General features: G+C 45.1%; 6 protein-coding genes across 11 annotated transcripts; 4 read left to right on the plus strand and 2 right to left on the minus strand.

Annotated features, from left to right (window-relative positions):
* Window positions 1-143: 143 nt before the first annotated feature.
* On the plus strand, window positions 144-7,111 carry ciz1a (cdkn1a interacting zinc finger protein 1a). Of its 5 annotated transcripts, XR_002169405.1 has the most exons (16): window positions 144-288; window positions 700-931; window positions 1,284-1,414; window positions 1,503-1,756; window positions 1,838-1,925; window positions 2,146-2,233; window positions 2,617-2,705; window positions 2,790-2,962; window positions 3,060-3,190; window positions 3,271-3,364; window positions 3,722-3,835; window positions 4,006-4,131; window positions 4,214-4,292; window positions 4,832-4,953; window positions 5,225-5,649; window positions 6,445-7,111. XR_002169405.1 is itself a non-coding variant. In XM_019879630.1 (15 exons), exons 2-15 carry the CDS (start codon window positions 750-752, stop codon window positions 5,567-5,569), a joined length of 2,016 nt encoding a protein of 671 aa, XP_019735189.1. In that variant the 5' UTR covers window positions 144-288; window positions 700-749; the 3' UTR covers window positions 5,570-6,294. The 5 variants fall into 5 exon arrangements, 4 of the variants coding, with proteins under 4 accessions (XP_019735189.1, XP_019735190.1, XP_019735191.1 ...); XM_019879630.1 differs by lacking the exon at window positions 6,445-7,111 and having other exon boundaries at window positions 5,225-6,294; XM_019879631.1 differs by lacking the exon at window positions 6,445-7,111 and having other exon boundaries at window positions 2,617-2,702; window positions 5,225-6,294.
* Window positions 7,112-7,233: 122 nt separating this feature from the next.
* On the minus strand, window positions 7,234-8,461 carry bbln (bublin coiled coil protein). Of its 2 annotated transcripts, XM_019879639.1 has the most exons (3): window positions 8,361-8,461; window positions 8,120-8,274; window positions 7,234-7,876 (listed from the first exon to the last, which is right to left on the minus strand). In XM_019879639.1, exons 2-3 carry the CDS (start codon window positions 8,196-8,198, stop codon window positions 7,647-7,649), a joined length of 309 nt encoding a protein of 102 aa, XP_019735198.1. In that variant the 5' UTR covers window positions 8,199-8,274; window positions 8,361-8,461; the 3' UTR covers window positions 7,234-7,646. The 2 variants fall into 2 exon arrangements, with proteins under 2 accessions (XP_019735198.1, XP_019735197.1); XM_019879638.1 differs by having other exon boundaries at window positions 8,120-8,452.
* A 220-nt stretch (window positions 8,462-8,681) lies between these two features.
* On the plus strand, window positions 8,682-10,617 carry surf2 (surfeit 2). Its single transcript, XM_019879634.1, has 6 exons — window positions 8,682-8,869; window positions 8,994-9,145; window positions 9,267-9,370; window positions 9,571-9,759; window positions 9,826-9,959; window positions 10,364-10,617. The coding sequence occupies exons 1-6, from the start codon at window positions 8,795-8,797 to the stop codon at window positions 10,451-10,453; spliced, it is 744 nt and encodes a 247-aa protein (XP_019735193.1). The 5' UTR covers window positions 8,682-8,794; the 3' UTR covers window positions 10,454-10,617.
* A 293-nt stretch (window positions 10,618-10,910) lies between these two features.
* LOC109521653 (histone H2A-like) lies at window positions 10,911-11,471 on the minus strand. The gene has a single exon (XM_019879636.1). The coding sequence runs from the start codon at window positions 11,380-11,382 to the stop codon at window positions 10,996-10,998; it is 387 nt and encodes a 128-aa protein (XP_019735195.1). The 5' UTR covers window positions 11,383-11,471; the 3' UTR covers window positions 10,911-10,995.
* A 1,362-nt stretch (window positions 11,472-12,833) lies between these two features.
* LOC109521655 (histone H2B 1/2-like) lies at window positions 12,834-13,483 on the plus strand. Its single transcript, XM_019879637.1, has one exon. It carries the CDS (start codon window positions 13,021-13,023, stop codon window positions 13,393-13,395), a length of 375 nt encoding a protein of 124 aa, XP_019735196.1. The 5' UTR covers window positions 12,834-13,020; the 3' UTR covers window positions 13,396-13,483.
* Window positions 13,484-13,866: 383 nt separating this feature from the next.
* LOC109521652 (histone H1-like) lies at window positions 13,867-15,708 on the plus strand. Its single transcript, XM_019879635.1, has one exon. It carries the CDS (start codon window positions 14,693-14,695, stop codon window positions 15,374-15,376), a length of 684 nt encoding a protein of 227 aa, XP_019735194.1. The 5' UTR covers window positions 13,867-14,692; the 3' UTR covers window positions 15,377-15,708.
* The last annotated feature ends 513 nt before the right edge of the window (window positions 15,709-16,221 follow it).

The following is a 16,221-nucleotide window of genomic DNA, read 5'->3' on the forward strand; positions in this document are numbered from 1 at the left end:
AGTTTATATAGTATCTTATGGTTCCCTTCACACCGATTGGCCAAGTGAAAATATATTTTTGAGGCCAAATGGCAAAATACAGTACAGTAGTATGTCACAAATGGGCGACTGGGGAAATTTCCGTTTTGGAGGCGACCGCTAGAGGGTGGTAAATTGCAGTCATCGCCGAGCCAGAGAACACTCTTGTAGTTCAGTGTGTTGCAGCCGTGTTCAGGTCGCATTGACGGTACTATTCTCTTTTGGATGATACAATTAACAGTCACCGTCGCATTGAGTCGCTTTTGGGAGGTAAGTGGTGACGACGTATCGAAGAGTTTCAAAATATAGGAGTAGAACCATGCGCGTAGCCGGTTTATACGCTAGACTAAGCTAACTGACTGTATTCGGCCATTGACCGACGTCCAATGTTAGCTTTGTTGTTTTTTTTTTGTCGAGTAGCGGCGCTATTCTAGTTCGTTCTTTACCTTGTCGCCATTTCATTACATTTTTATTGAGAGTGTGTCTGCTCTTTTTGTTAGAGGCCCTTTGTTTCGTAGCTTAAGGTTGTAAAGGAAATCCAACTTAGCGCTTTGTGATTAGCTCGCTTGCTAACGTTAGCTAGTTGTCATCGCGACCTATGAAAGCGACCTGTTGTGTCCCCGCGGCGGCTGTCATTGAAAGTTGCCCAGTTAGCATGAAGCCTCTTTTTCCTTTCAAAAGCTCTGACGACCACACGCTTTTGGCGAAAAGGAAGGCAAAGAGAGCTCGTTATGTTCAACCCCCACTCCCACCAACAACAACAACAGCAGCAGCAGTTCCACCAGCACCTGCGGCAGCTCCAACAACTTTTCCATCAGCAGCCACCCCCGCCGCCTCCACCGCCCCCGCCGCCTCCACCGCCACAGCCCACTCCGGCTCACCATGTCGGCCATCACCATCACCAGGCATCGCGGTGAGCCTTTCGACGCGACCCCGGGGCTTTGCATGAGGCCTTCGGGTGAAGTGGTTGCCTGAACTTTAGGTCACTAAAGCAAAGCTTAAATTTGTATGTGTGTTATACGAAAATATATATTGTATATTTTTAAAGTGCTCTGTGAATAAAATAGAGTTGAGATAATCTTCGAGCAACATACATGAAAATAGTCCAAATATAAGGAAGTAGTCACTGAGAATACTGTACAGTCAGATGAAGGAGAAATACTTTTACCAAAGTCATACAATGAAGGGAAATAATTTTGAGAATAAAATTAGAATTTTATGAGTTCCATGTCATGGAAATTAACTGTTGTTGTTATTGTTGCCAGAGCCATTCCTGTGCCTCCACATACAACGCCTCCTCCACCCAGAATGGTCAACCTGTGCCAGGCGACCCAGACCACGATTATCAGCCCCAATCCCATGCTACATGGAGCCTTAATGATGCAGCAAATGCAAGGTGAAGATTTAAGGAAAAAACAACAACAGCACCTACACTTAAACGTATACATATGTTGTATGTCACGTATCGTGTTGTATTCTCTTAGGTAACATGCGGGGCTTTGGGATGGCCGGACAGCAGTTCCGTCATTTCTTCACAGCGGCGAACAGGTCTCTACTGGGGCCGGTTCCAATTGGTATGGCAATGAAGTCCCACCACATGGGCTTCCCCGCTGCAGCTCGGGCCTTCCACCCTCACCCTCGCTTATACAATAATGCCACCATTACCGCAAGTGCAGCCACTGCGACGAGCGCGGCCACCGCCGCCTCCTCTGTTACCACCACCACAACAGTAATAACAGCATCAGCCTTCATAAAAATTGTCGATTGTGAAATAAACGCGTCTTAATTTTTTCTTTGTGGTATGCTGTTGTTCCCCCAGCTGGACAAGAAGAATGACAGCCAGCAGACAGCAGACGGGTGTACCGCTGACATTGCAGCAGTAAGCAAGGCCAGGGATACTGAAACAGGTAGATATCTAATTCAGGATGTATTGCTCGTTGTGAAAGGAAAATGTGTTCTTGTTGCCCATAAAATGCGAGCGTCATGCATGAATAACAACCATGATAAGAAACATTGTTTAATGAACACCTCTCTGAAAACGGCACATCACTATCTTTTATAACGACAGAAATCTTGATAAAACACTTTTGAGTCGTTGTTTCTATTTACTTTTACTGTAATCGACAGATGGCGTTGTGGAATGGGTGGATGGATCTGCTCAGTCCTCTGAGGAACAGGTTGAAGAACCGACGGTGAAGAGGCAGAAGATGGAAGGGTGGGACAAAAATTGTAATTGCGGTATTGTAAAATTCTGACCCAAAGTATGCTTAGGAACATCTTGACACTCGTTTCTGTGATGAATTTCTGGGGGGGTGGAAAAAACCCTTGTAATTTTACCGAAATGAAGTCAACATTTTTTGGTGAATAAAATCAATTTTATTATACGAAAAAAAAATTCTTTTTAAAACTCTCGGGGATTATAGACACTGCCGTTGATATTGTCACACAATACAGGATGACGGCACAATGAAAGGGCACATAGTCGCGACCAAATGCCTCCATTTTGCGGGACTTCGGGAAAACAGACGTTTTTTTTCGTATCAACTTTTTCTAAATGCAGTTCCAACTTTTTTTTTTTTCTCATTTCTGCTCAATCAGATCTGAGGAGCCTAAAGAGGATCCTGCTCTCCCTACTGCCGATTCAGATGGCGACACAGAGTGCAACACAGAAGACAGCCAGATGGGTGGTAAATTACACCCCTGCACTAACTGAAACCACATGGATGAAATCAAATACTTTTTCAAAGTCACATTTATCTTTCTGTTCGTAGACTGCCTCCTCCTACAAGAAGACGACTCTACTCTGGGTCCAGGAGTTGAGGAGAGCCATGCTGCTGTGTTGGAGGATGATGAGCTACCAAACAAACGGGTGGAGGGCAATGCTGCAGAAGGGGCCAACAAGTTCTACTGCTACCTCTGCACCATCACTTGCCACAGTCAGGAAGTAGGTCAAACATCAGGTCATAAATACTCGCTCACCTTTTAGCCTTTCTTTAACTATCTCTTTGTGTGCGTGTGCATTTTTTAAAAATTTTTTTTAGAACTTCCGCAGTCATATGAACAGTGTTTCCCACCAGCAGAGGATGATGGAGATTCAGCACATGAGCAACGCGTGCCTGGTCACATTGCTGCCACGGCTGCATGAGACTCTGCAGGGGGCCAGTAAAGATGGGTACATATACACAAGCTCATTTGTGTCTCGGGAGTCTTGCATACTCTAATTTCTGCCTTTTTTCCCCACCCCCACAAAAGAGACAAAAAAGCTGACACGCAGCGTTGGTGCGCAACATGTTGCGCTCATTACTCCACCAGCATTGCGGACCATCGACACACAGAGGAGCACAAAGTAACTTTTCCTGTTGGTTTTGATCATGAAACGAGGAAAGGCCTTGAATAAAAATCCAAGGATTAATGATTATCTTCTCCTGGAGTGTTATAACTTTCTTCTGGAGCTTCAGATGATTGCCAGAAGCCTTAGTAAGACTGTGGCCTTAGGACCGCTTCTTTGAGCTTCCGTTTAGTGGCGTGAACTGGCATAATTTTTTGGGGAGTAATTTTACAACGGGTTGACAAAATGCTTCACATTCCAAATGTGCTTGATGTTTTTAGTTCAGTACCCAGTCCTCATCGAAACACATTGAAAACATCATTTGAATAAATAGATGAATTATTCTTCAAGTGACTCCTATCCTTCTGTCTTCAGCGTGCGTGCAGAGCTGCTGTGTCGTCCTGCGGCCTCTGCAAGAAGCACTTCAGGAGCTCCAAGCTGTTTGTGGCACACTTGCAGTCCCAGGAGCACCGGCAAAGATTAATTAAAGTATGCAAGGGTATTCCATAGGAAAGACTCTCGCGATGCCTGCATGATGAATTGATTTAGTCCATTCATATATTTTTTATTTATTTTTTTCTTTGAGGGGGGTGCATTTTTTTTTTTTTTTTTTTTTAGGATAAAAATTTCAAACTAATTTATATAATGTTTGTCGCCAGCTTCAGGAAAAGGAGAGCTCTGACACTTTATCCAAGCTGCCGGACATAGATGGCTTTGAGATTGAGGAAGAGAAGGTGCAGGAGGATGACAGGCTCGACTCGGATGAAGACTTTCTTGAGAACCTGGTACTTTTTTTTTTTTTTTCACTGTTCATGATGAATATTTCAAATCAATTCCTGTAAACTTTGCATTGACGTTATGTGGCAGGATGGATGGAGCTCATGTAGAGAGGTGACTCTGAAGGACATGACGAGTGACGAGCAGTATGACCCCGACACCATCTACGGTGAGCCGCGATTCGCTCCTCTCGTCTAATTTGACTCAAACAAAATGTTAAGTTCATTGCGTACTCTATGGTCAGATCTAGTTTTTCCTCAAATGGAACCTTATCAGCCCTTCGCTCCTTGACACTTCGAAAGTGACCCGTAAATTGCTCTCACACAACCGAATTAAGAAGCATCTTAATTGTTTTAATGTGCATCGAGAAGGTTCCATGGGCTAGCTAAACTCAAGGGATGACTGATTGTTGGTGTGGTTCTCAAATAAGTGCCAGGGGTTCTTGTTTGGTGCACTTTTTTTTTTTCTTACCGACAGCCGCAGAGACAATTGATTTGTCACACACGTAAATGACAAGACATCACCTTGACACGACCGCCCCTTTAAAACAGGCAGTCAGGCTTGAAAACCGGCTGAAAGGTGTGATGTAATTCTTTGGAGTATTTTTGACCAACATCATCAAACAGGCATGTTATTAAGTTGCGTGGAAGCCGTTTTAAATGGTGGGGGAAAAAAGTGCGCAACGTTTGTTTGTTTTTCCTTCCACAGGGTCCAGCTTCTTTGTGCCAGTGGCTGGTTTCATCTGCCGACTCTGCAACAAGTTCTACCATTTTGACTCGTCGGCTTTACACACACACTGCAACTCCGTCAAGCACTTTGACAACCTCAAGGTAAGATATATTAGCAGTCATCTTTGGGTACTTTAACACCTCTGTGGTCTTTCTTTGGAGCACATCAGTTGAGGACACCCTTTAATGAGTGGGGGGAATGTCACTTGGTTGATAACTTTAGTTGTTTTGGTGGGAGCAAATCCTTTGGAATTTCTTCTGCGTCAATTAAACTGGTCATAGGGTCGAACGTAATTATTGATCCTTGTGGCTTTTTGACATGTTAAGATGTTGCGAAAATTTACATTTTGTCTTTTGTGCCGTCCGTCTTCAGAGACACAAAGAATCACTTGGCGGAAAGTGCGCCAACGCTGACGACGACAACCGCAGGTCTTTAACAGGAACGCCCACAGATTCTCTGGAAGACATTTGCCCCTCCAGTACCGCAGGGTCAGTTTCAAGACTCAGCAGTACGTTCGGGACAGAAAACCAGCTCCAGGACAAAGTGGAGGAGCCTCGCACTTGTCAAGCGTCGAAAGCTCCATCAGAGCTTCCCGCTGACACCTCAGATTTGCCAGCCTCCACTGACGACAACAACAAAGAAAAAGAAGAAGACGAAAATGCTCCACTGAAGCCAAGCACCAGACGCCGGTCTGGGAGGGCCACTAACAGACATTGAAGGATGGATGAGAGACTTTTTTTTTTTCTTTAATTCTCCAATAGGTTCCAATTTCGATGGCGGAACACATGACCTGAAAGGTGGGTTGAACTATGACAAGGTGAGACAAATTAGCTCAAACCCAATGAGACAAAATTGTGAACATATATTAGTGACATACTTATTTTTAAGGCGGTGTTCCTCAAATTGATCTGAACATGTGCAGTTAAGTGTTTATCAATATGGAACGTCAGCCCCCCTTTACAATTTGTAGTTCAACCAAAGCGCCAAATCATCATCTCGTGTGACATCAGAAAATCAAATGAGACATCAGCTCCGTAATTTTGAGTCCCTAATTACCAAAATAATTGCAAAGCTCAACGGTGGTCTCTTGCCCTATCCTCATAATTTACTCCCCCCACTGTCAAAATGAATCTGACATGCTTTCAAGTTGAAATGTGTGCGCTGTTGTTAGCCCGCGGAAATGAACGGATTTGAATTTGGCGCCGCGGCGACGTAGCATCGTGACTCATTTATGCAACATGACCACTTCGTCATTGCTACACCCTCACTCAACTCAGGAAAAATGACTGATGGCGACAGCAGTGTCCAAAACTTTGAATCAGTGGCCACTCTGAGAGGAGCTGAAGAATAAAAGACCCTCAGTTTAGTTTGGGAATCAACCGTCTTTCACACATGGGGCAAATACATTTCTGGGTTTGAAACGATACAGCCACACGTACACACGCACACGTTGATCTCAGTCCCCTCTGGTGTGTTGTCACCATGGAGGGGGTGTACCTGTATTTATTTATTTTTAAATCTGTGTGTTGCGTACGTTGGGAACCAGCCGAGGAACAGCCCCATTCTGTACTGCAATGCTCAGTCCCTCACAGAGTGCCTCGCCTGGTGGCTGCAAGGTTGCCGAGTGTCACCCAGGGAAGTGGAAAATTTTCCTCCAGGGGGAAGCGTGGCCTTCAACAGTGCATCCTGACGCAGACACAATTTGGTAACATCCTTAAAATGAATGCAACTTTGAGAAGAAAAAAAAAGTGTCACCAAAATGCATTTATTCCACTTTGGAGGTTCCAGTATATTTTAAAGCGGAAATACTTCGTCTCAGAGAAGTCAAAGAGAGATTGAGAGCATTCTTTGAAGTGTGGGTGACAACACAAATGTAAGACTGTGAAGCCAGCCTCTCACGAAAAAAGCAAAAGCTGTATTTGCCATAAAACAGACAAGACATCTTTGTCATTTGAAACTTGTCCGTCAAGGCAGGTGTTTTCAGTCATGTTGGACCATCGGTGTTTGTTCATGGCATTTTGGTGTCGCGTTCTTGTGGACATTTTGAGTGATGTTGGTAATTGGTGGACCAAAAAAAAAAAAGGCTTCACACGGATTCTTCAAGCAAACACATTGTGTTTATTCTGGCTTCATTTTTTTGTAGCACTCTGCTCTGAAGTTTTTAACGCATCACTTCCTCTTCCAGAAACATTTCATCCTCATTTGTGGTTATTTGGAGCCACTAAGTCTTGCTCACGTGACGCAAAACTTGACATGACCATGGTGACCGAGCACATGATTAGCACCCCCCCTACCTACCCCATTTTCTTTTGTCTTTTTTTTGGTCAGGATCTTCAAACTGTGTATTGTAGCTCTGAATGATGCGATTTCAAAACAAATCATTGTTCCTCAAGACTGTATTTTTATTCTGCTACTGACAAAACTGAAATCAAGACATGATGTTTTCTAAAATGCTTGAAAGTTCAAATGTATTTTTTGGACGACATTTTAATTTATATTAAAATGCCCCAACAATTCCCTGCAGTGGTATGTTCCTGTACTTTTATAGACAGCATGAAGAGAGAAGAGTAAACTTTATCGTTTAAATCTGCCACATTTATATCAATTACAGACAAGGTTTGCAAGCAAGACGGGAAGGTGGCCTGGGTTTTATTACGAGGTGTCACATATAAGGGGAGTATCGCGAACGAGTGACCATATCGATAGAATTTTCTGTGACATTTCAATTAGACTCCTAAAAGTCTCTTGCTTTGGGAATGATTCTTCTGACAATAACACTGACTGGTGTCACTGTTCAGATACAAGTATCTCTTGTGTCTTTATCATGGTCCTCGTCTGTGCCTTGCCAAGAGGAGCGATCGTCCCCAGGCTGCTGCTCTTCCAGCTGGGCTCTGAACTCCAACCGGGCTTGCCGATTGGATTCAAGGAGTTCGTGCATTTTACTGTTGAGGGCGTCGTTTTTCTCCTCCAGGCCATCGAGGTACGAGTTGATCTGGTCCAGCATGGAGTTGATTGCTGCAAACTCTGTGGAGTAAGAATGTTAAATTATATTAGTTTACACCTGCTCAAGAGGAGTGGGGACAGTTTAATCCTGGAAATGATTTTTGCATGAATGGAATTACTGGATGATATACATGAATAAATACAGTGTCATCAAATAAGGAAATTGTTGGACAAAACACGGCAACATTAAAGCGAGAAATGACAGAACGCGTCGCCACTCGCACTTAGGTGATTGGGAGAAAAAAAAACTAAAATGTCTGTTACCTTCGTCATTTAATTCGTCGCCGTCCTCGATGATGCCATCATCAATGGAGACGTCAGGATCTCCATTTGGTCCAGACATTGTAAGAATGTATTACGATGACCTGCTAGCTATCTTAGTTTAATCCCACGTTTCGACGGAACGACTATTCGTTAACCTATCGACGAGTAGACGTTGTAATGAATAAGCCCAGAAAAAAAGACGAATAAAACTGTTGTAGACTAGCTAACTTCGACACTTTACCTCACTCGTAGACGACTAGTGATCGACGAACAGCTATGTTCGACGTGACGTCAGTACAGTGTGTATTTATTTACAGCGTAACGAAGGGGATTATGGGAGGATTGTGGGCGGTTCTTATTGTGCTCACAAAGATTATGAAGCAAGGAAGACGATTACCCCTCACATAAAAAAAGTGATGAATAAAAATGAAACTAAATAAGTAAACCGTTTTGTGCGGTTATAATTTCTACATGTTTGTGCTGTTCAGGGCTTCGTCGTTTTTCTTTTCCATTGCAATGAGCTTTCACAAAACAAGAAGAATAAGAATGTAATCATTCAATGTCGCTCTTTTATTACGTCAGAAACGACGCGACGGGCACGCGTGTGGGCTGGATGCTACATGCAACGAGCCTCAAAATATTAGACGCTTTTTAGTTTGAGGACGTTTTACAGCTATGGAGGACTTACCTGCGGACGTGAAGGCTTTCCTGCTCAACCACCCTTTTTTCGAGTTGACTGACAGCCAAAAGGTGAGCGAGCACATCACGGAGAACACCATTAATGTGTTGCTAATATAGCCACAGCCGCTGATTTGGAGCTTGTTTTGGTGACTGAACGTGGGGAAATGAAAATAATAGCTTAATGTTATTTCAGATAAAGTGCACACTGAACGACCATGAGTTTCCATGCAAGCTGGAGGAGCTGCAGATGTTCACCAAAGGGAAAAAGTATCAGAAGCTGAGCTCCCAAGCACAATTTAACTACAGCCAGTATGAACCCCACATAGTGTCAAGCTCAAAACAACCGTAAGGACACTCACTCCTGATAGTCAAGTAATTTGCCACTGCTGCTCAATATCTTACCATAGCTATGGCACAAGTACTCATTCAAATTGATCTCATGATGCACGTTATGTCATGTGTGCAGCAATCAGCTCTTCTGTAAGTTGACCCTCAGACACCTGAACAGACAACCACACCATGTCTTAAAACACGTCAACGGCACGCGCTTCAAGAAGGCTCTCTCCAAATGTGAGCGAGCGACTATTTCTCTTTTGATTTGCATGCATGAACTTCTTTACTTATACGAGTCTAAAAACAGTTTTCATTGAATACAATCCCCCCCGCCTCCAAAAAAGTATTGTCTTCAAAAGTTCTTTTTTCGAGCATTGGATTCGTTATTGATTTGGCATTTCTGACTTGATTTTGTTGTTTTTAATCTGCTGACCAAGATGAGGAATGCGTGAAGCAGGGCATCGAGTTCGTACCAATCAGACTCCAGCAGAAAAGGCCAAAGGAGACGAGCACAGATGTCCACCAGGGCAGGGACTCCAAACATGGCACCGGCACATTGGAACCATCCTCCAGCGATGATGAAAACCACGGCGACTCGGATGACGATATGAGCGACCTCTACCCCTGTCAGCCCCTCATGTGCTGCGACTCTTGAGACATTTTCATCTGCTAACACCCGTTTTCCGTGACAGCGTCAATGCTCACTTTGAAGAACTCGGCCGAGGAGACCATGGAGGCGCATCAGTCTGAGGATGAGGATGACTTCCAAACGGATGAGGAGGACGAGATGGAGGTGGACACGCTAGCCATGCAGAAACGTAAAAAGGTTTGCAGAATTTAGGTCTTCTGCTTCCTGCTCTTCTCCCAAAACCAGAGCTCTGAGCGTGGCAAAAAGAGTGCGTGCTGAGTACAGTGAAAGCATTTTTGTGATGCATTAATACATCGCCAACCACAAACTGCTTTGTGGTTATGTCATTGACTGGGAAACTCGGTGGAGGAATGATAATTACAGTTGCCACTGTTCCCTAACAGTCGGTTGACAGTGCAGAATGACTCACTCAGACACATTTTCACCCCCACCTCCCAAAAAAATATATTTGGGGGTTTTTAGCGCACAGTTCATGGGCACACATGAACTGCAAACACTCAACTCTTTCTATACATGACTAAGATGTGCACCTTAATTCCATCTTTTATTTAATTAATGACACAAAACCATTTGTTTTCTAGGTCCAAGGTGGTGGCGGCTCTCAGAAGAAATTCAAAAACAACCGGAAAGGCCGTAATAAAAAATGTGTGAAAGTAAATAATGGAAAATAAATTATAGAAACATACTTGTCTTTAGAGTGAGTGCAATTGAAAAAAAATAGACTTCCAGGCTAGTTTTACAAAAAGGAACACTTATCAACATCAATAAACTGTGTTTCCAGGGCATTTTTTAATGGGATTCACTGATTTTGTTTGTAATAAAGAATTTTTAAAACCCACCTTTCCTCCAACTAATATTAGAACTACTGGTAATAGAAAAAATAGCCACTTGGCGTTAAAATTTTTCTAGCTCTGTCCTGACTCTGTACATCTTCTTAGAATACTGATAGCATTGATAAGGAAATAAGCTATTTTTCTAGCTCTGTCCTGACTCTGTACATCTTAGAATACTGATAGCATTGATAAGGAAATAAGCGGGAACACAGAATCAATGGATGTTATATCATTGATATTAATTTCAATGCGCGTACACACACACACACACACACACACATTCGAGTAAAATCAATTACTGAAAAGGTAGCTCTTAAAGAAGAAAATGCGTGGCTCTTAAAAGAGCCGTTTTGGGGTTGTGGAAGAGTCAGAGTCCCTTTTTACTTGGACTTGGCTGGTTTCTCGGTCTTCTTGGGCAGAAGAACGGCCTGGATGTTGGGCAACACGCCGCCCTGAGCGATGGTCACTCCGCCCAGGAGTTTGTTGAGTTCCTCGTCGTTGCGCACGGCCAGCTGCAGGTGACGAGGGATGATTCTCGTTTTCTTGTTGTCGCGGGCTGCGTTGCCGGCCAACTCCAGGATCTCAGCGGTCAAGTACTCCAGCACGGCCGCCAGGTAGACGGGGGCGCCGGCACCCACCCGTTGAGCGTAGTTTCCTTTGCGCAGCAGCCTGTGGACACGTCCGACAGGGAACTGCAGTCCGGCACGGGAAGAACGAGTCTTGGCCTTTGCTCTGGCCTTGCCGCCGGTTTTGCCTCTTCCGCTCATCTTGGTTCTTCTTTCTGGAGTGAAATCTCGAAGGAAAATGTGTGCTTGGGAGGTACAAGTCCCGCTTTAATAGCTGCAGAAAGCGCGGCAGGCTGGGGGTCAGACCAACCAGGGAAGAGATTTTCAGCGCGCAGTGGGGGGGGTTTGCATTTTGGGGTCCAGTTTGAACACAATTCCCCCCAATTGGCAGCGAGCCTTGTGGCGGGAGGTCACTCTTACAGGCGGGGCTGACCTCCAGCAGAATCCCCGCACCAATCGGGATGAGGGAGCGTCACCCGTGAGCAGTCGCGCCAAGCGTTTAAAAGGCACTCGCGTGGCTTCCACCTCGCTCCTTTTATTTCGAAAGAGAAAAGTTCCAGAATGGCAAGAACCAAGCAAACAGCTCGCAAATCCACCGGCGGCAAAGCCCCCAGGAAGCAGCTGGCCACCAAGGCCGCTCGCAAGAGTGCGCCAGCCACCGGCGGCGTCAAGAAGCCTCACCGTTACAGGCCCGGTACGGTGGCTCTCCGCGAGATCCGCCGCTACCAGAAGTCCACCGAGCTGCTCATCCGCAAGTTGCCTTTCCAGCGTCTGGTCAGGGAGATCGCTCAGGATTTCAAGACCGATCTACGTTTCCAGAGCTCAGCCGTCATGGCTCTGCAGGAAGCCAGCGAGGCTTACTTGGTCGGTCTGTTCGAGGACACCAACTTGTGCGCGATCCACGCCAAGAGGGTCACCATCATGCCCAAAGACATCCAGCTCGCCCGTCGTATTCGCGGAGAGAGAGCTTAAAACGTTCTCCGTCACACCACAACGGCTCTTTTAAGAGCCACCACACTTGCAACTAAATGAGACATTTCTGTAAACAATACATTAAAAGAGAATCATCTCTCCCATGTTAAGGATGAATTTTGAATAGATATACGATTTGCAAGAAAGTCATCATTAACTTATGATCAACGATTGATTGGGCCGAAAAACAACGCCTTTGCACAACTCAGCATTGCTTGTTAGTCAAAGGACAAAGAGTCACGATTTGCAAAAAGCAGAACAGTTTAATGGTAAATTGGGGTTTACCTATGTCGTGCTTTTCTATCCTAACAGTCCACACACAGCTGTACCATCCCCGAAAGAATATTTTGTTAAATACAGTATTTTAAAGATGAGAAATCAATTCCAAACAAAACACAATGGTTATGCTGTGTGGGGTAAATCCTGAATTGGTTGAAGCCAATCACAGACCTTTTCATTTGTGGAGTTTAATTAAGAGAAATCGTAAAATAAACATTTATTTACAATGGAGAGACTAGTGACATTTGTCACGCTACTAAAACGAGATTTGATCACGTGCAATCTTAAAAGAATTACGACAAATTAAGTACATCAAATGTATTGGTCATTCCACATCGAAGGGCGGTCACGTGACGGTCCAACCGCCAAATTACGCCGACTGTCCTCTCTCAGGTCCGGTACCAGGGCAACAAAGGAGCGTTGGGGGGTCCTTTTGTTTGCGTTCTTCAAGCGCTAAGTACCCGAGATGTTTTCAACCAATCAGAGAGCGGCGCTGGCACAGCGCTTGCTGCGCGAGCCCCTATAAGGGCACGGGCTTTGGCCTCGGGGCAGTACTTGTTCCTACCATTCTAACCGTGATTGGCAATTATGCCTGAGCCAGCAAAGTCCGCGCCCAAGAAGGGTTCCAAAAAAGCTGTCGCCAAGAGTGTCAGCAAATCCGGCAAAAAGAAGAGGAGGACCAGGAAGGAGAGCTATGCTATTTACGTGTACAAGGTGCTAAAACAAGTGCACCCCGATACCGGCATTTCGTCCAAGGCGATGAGCATCATGAACTCATTCGTCAACGACATCTTCGAGCGCATTGCCTCCGAGGCGTCTCGTCTGGCTCATTACAACAAGAGATCCACCATCACGTCCAGGGAGATCCAGACCGCAGTGCGTCTCCTTCTGCCCGGTGAGCTGGCCAAACACGCCGTGTCTGAGGGCACCAAGGCCGTCACCAAGTATACCAGCTCGAAGTAAACCCTCTGCTGCATCACCATAAACCAACGGCTCTTTTAAGAGCCACGCATCTCATCAAACGAGTACTCACTCCTCTATTGCCTTATTTTCATTCATCATGAATTTAATTTCTGTTCATCTCTTAAAAGGGACAGTTTGAATACACTCGAACGGAGTCGCCAGTATGTTTGATCGCATTTGCCAGTTTATTTTGTTTTGGTTACTCCAAATTGGCAACTCCGCGCTTCCGTAGGTAACACATCTGATGCTCTTTATCATTTTTTGGGGCGTGTGTTAAAATTTAAGTAGCTGAGGTTGAGGCAAGAGACAGCAAATTGTCCAATTGCTTTTATATGCTAGAGTAGATAAATTGATAGGCATGTAGTGTCGTTACAGTGTACGTGGATATCTTGGAAATTTGGACTCGGATGTGAAAATTGTGTTTTAATATGCTATACTTTTGTTTGGAGTTCATCAATATGTGTTGATATCGAGATAAGAACATATTGAATGTATGATGCACAACTTTTACTTTTTTTAAGCAATTTTAGGTTAAAGTGAACATCAATAGTAGCCAGGCTGTCACCAAAGGCAAAATATAAAAATGATGAAATCATGATCAGCTGATATACAGTCATGTACTGTAATCTGTGTCTGACTGATCCCAAACGATAAACCAGGCTAGCGTAAAAGCATTCGCACCGTTCCCACATATAGTGTTACTGTATATAGTTGGACTTTCTCGACTCTGTATTGTCAATACTTTAGCTGCTGTATGCGTGTACGTTCTCTATAATAAGAATCATTTCTAGACTTGGAAATAATATTGCAGTTTGAGGACACGAGGAGTTGTTGTCCCATGACAAAAGACACAGGTCTTGCTCCTCAATTGTGTTTGCTGCCCTCGGAGAAGGTTGTCTTTTTCCAAAAAATATCACCCATACTCGCTTGTTTAGACGTTGAGTCCGTGGATGAACATGTTACTTAATACGTAAAACACTTTTTGTCCAATCGTTTTTTACTTTACATCATTTTATTGAAGAAACGAGTGAGGAATCTCCTTGAGTAACGCTGCTCACGCCGGTGTGGAGGTGAAGTTTAGCAGCTCTGCAGAGCAAATGCAGGAGGCACATGACTTTTAAACACCTTCAATGTGGAAATAAACACGTGTGCTATGCACTGAAATAATTTTCAGTGATGCAAGTGTTTTCATTGTGAATTTTTGCCGTTTGAAGTGTGCGGAGAAAACACAAGTAGAGGAGAGGGTGTCGGCGCGCTGTGGCGCAAACTGCTTGATTGACTCTCCACGGTTCTCACGATGCATTTAAATGCAGCAATGTACGCGGCCAACGCATCAGTCCATTCATACCCAGACGTCATGGCAGAAGTAGCACCAGCCCCGGCCACCCCGGCAAAAACGACCAAGAAGAAGGCATCAAAGCCCGCGAAGAAGAGGGTCGGTCCCAGCATCAGCGAGCTTATCGTCAAGGCCGTGGCCGCGTCCAAGGAGCGCAATGGCGTCTCTCTGGCCTCCCTCAAGAAATCTCTGGTCGCCTCCGGCTACGACGTGGACAAGAACAGGTACCGCGTCAAGATCGCCGTCGTCGGCTTGGTGAACAAAGGTACCCTCGTTCAAACCAAGGGCACCGGCGCCTCTGGCTCCTTTAAGATGAACAAAAAGGCCGAGGGGAAGACAAAGGCGCCCGCCAAGGCTTCAAAGAAGACCCCCACGAAAGCTAAGAAGCCTGCCAAGAAGGCAACTCCGAGCAAGAAGCCCAAAACAACCCCAGCCAAGAAGGCGGCCGCGAAGAAATCACCGAAGAAACCCGCCAAGGCCTCGACGCCCAAGAAAGCGGCCAAGAAGCCCACCAAAAGCCCAAAGAAAGCGACGGCGTCTAAAAAAGCCCCCGCGGCCAAGAAGACCCCCGCCGCCAAGAAGAGCCCCGCTAAGAAGGTGGCCAAGCCCAAAAGTGTCAAAAAGGCAGCACCCAAAAAGAAGTGATTTTACACTTGTACTCACAAAAGGCTCTTTTAAGAGCCACCCCACCACCTTTAAAGAGCAAACATTCTTTCACGAGTTGCATTTGGATAGATACGTCATAACTAAAACTCGTGTTTAAAAGGATCACACAATCGTGAAAGGGATAAATTCCCATTTTCATTTCAGACTGACATCTTGTTGTGACACCAGTAGTCGCTAGGTGGTGCAAGTGTTCCATTTACATACACGACTGTTTTATCGCAAGTGGAAAAAGGCGTCATCTTTATGGGACCCCGGACATGCAGAGTGTAATGTACGTCAATGTATCTTGCACACGCACGAGTCTTTCAGAATGAATGGTCACCATGCTTTGGAACAATAGTGCAATTTAATAGAACATAGATAAGTTAAGACTTCGTGTGTTGCATTTGTGTGAGCCATGATTTCAATTTTTTTTTTTCAATCTGCATTAAACGCGTATCAAAGGAGAAATGCTCTCTAGAGGCAAGGTGCGTGGCTCTTAAAAGAGCCGTTTTGGGGTTGTGGAAGAGTCAGAGTCCCTTTTTACTTGGACTTGGCTGGTTTCTCGGTCTTCTTGGGCAGAAGAACGGCCTGGATGTTGGGCAACACGCCGCCCTGAGCGATGGTCACTCCGCCCAGGAGTTTGTTGAGTTCCTCGTCGTTGCGCACGGCCAGCTGCAGGTGACGAGGGATGATTCTCGTTTTCTTGTTGTCGCGGGCTGCGTTGCCGGCCAACTCCAGGATCTCAGCGGTCAAGTACTCCAGCACGGCCGCCAGGTAGACGGGGGCGCCGGCACCCACCCGTTGAGCGTAGTTTCCTTTGCGCAGCAGCCTGTGGCCACGCC

The sequence above is a fragment of the Hippocampus comes genome, unplaced genomic scaffold (genome assembly GCF_001891065.2).
Source record: "Hippocampus comes isolate QL1 unplaced genomic scaffold, H_comes_QL1_v1.1 scaffold183, whole genome shotgun sequence".
NCBI lineage: Eukaryota > Metazoa > Chordata > Actinopteri > Syngnathiformes > Syngnathidae > Hippocampus > Hippocampus comes.

Bases quoted from the DNA above. Each gene is read 5' to 3' on its own strand.
- ciz1a (XM_019879630.1), top strand. From the start codon at position 750: ATGTTCAACCCCCACTCCCACCAACAACAACAACAGCAGCAGCAGTTC. The intron at 2,963-3,059 runs GTAGGTCAAACA...AATTTTTTTTAG, and splicing joins TCACTTGCCACAGTCAGGAA to AACTTCCGCAGTCATATGAA. The intron at 4,293-4,831 runs GTGAGCCGCGAT...TTCCTTCCACAG, and splicing joins TGACCCCGACACCATCTACG to GGTCCAGCTTCTTTGTGCCA.
- bbln (XM_019879639.1), bottom strand. From the start codon at position 8,198: ATGTCTGGACCAAATGGAGATCCTGACGTCTCCATTGATGATGGCATC. The intron at 7,877-8,119 runs GTAACAGACATT...CTTACTCCACAG, and splicing joins CGACGAATTAAATGACGAAG to AGTTTGCAGCAATCAACTCC.
- surf2 (XM_019879634.1), top strand. From the start codon at position 8,795: ATGGAGGACTTACCTGCGGACGTGAAGGCTTTCCTGCTCAACCACCCT. The intron at 9,146-9,266 runs GTAAGGACACTC...TCATGTGTGCAG, and splicing joins GTGTCAAGCTCAAAACAACC to CAATCAGCTCTTCTGTAAGT. The intron at 9,760-9,825 runs GTCAGCCCCTCA...TTTCCGTGACAG, and splicing joins TATGAGCGACCTCTACCCCT to CGTCAATGCTCACTTTGAAG.
- LOC109521653 (XM_019879636.1), bottom strand. From the start codon at position 11,382: ATGAGCGGAAGAGGCAAAACCGGCGGCAAGGCCAGAGCAAAGGCCAAG.
- LOC109521655 (XM_019879637.1), top strand. From the start codon at position 13,021: ATGCCTGAGCCAGCAAAGTCCGCGCCCAAGAAGGGTTCCAAAAAAGCT.
- LOC109521652 (XM_019879635.1), top strand. From the start codon at position 14,693: ATGCATTTAAATGCAGCAATGTACGCGGCCAACGCATCAGTCCATTCA.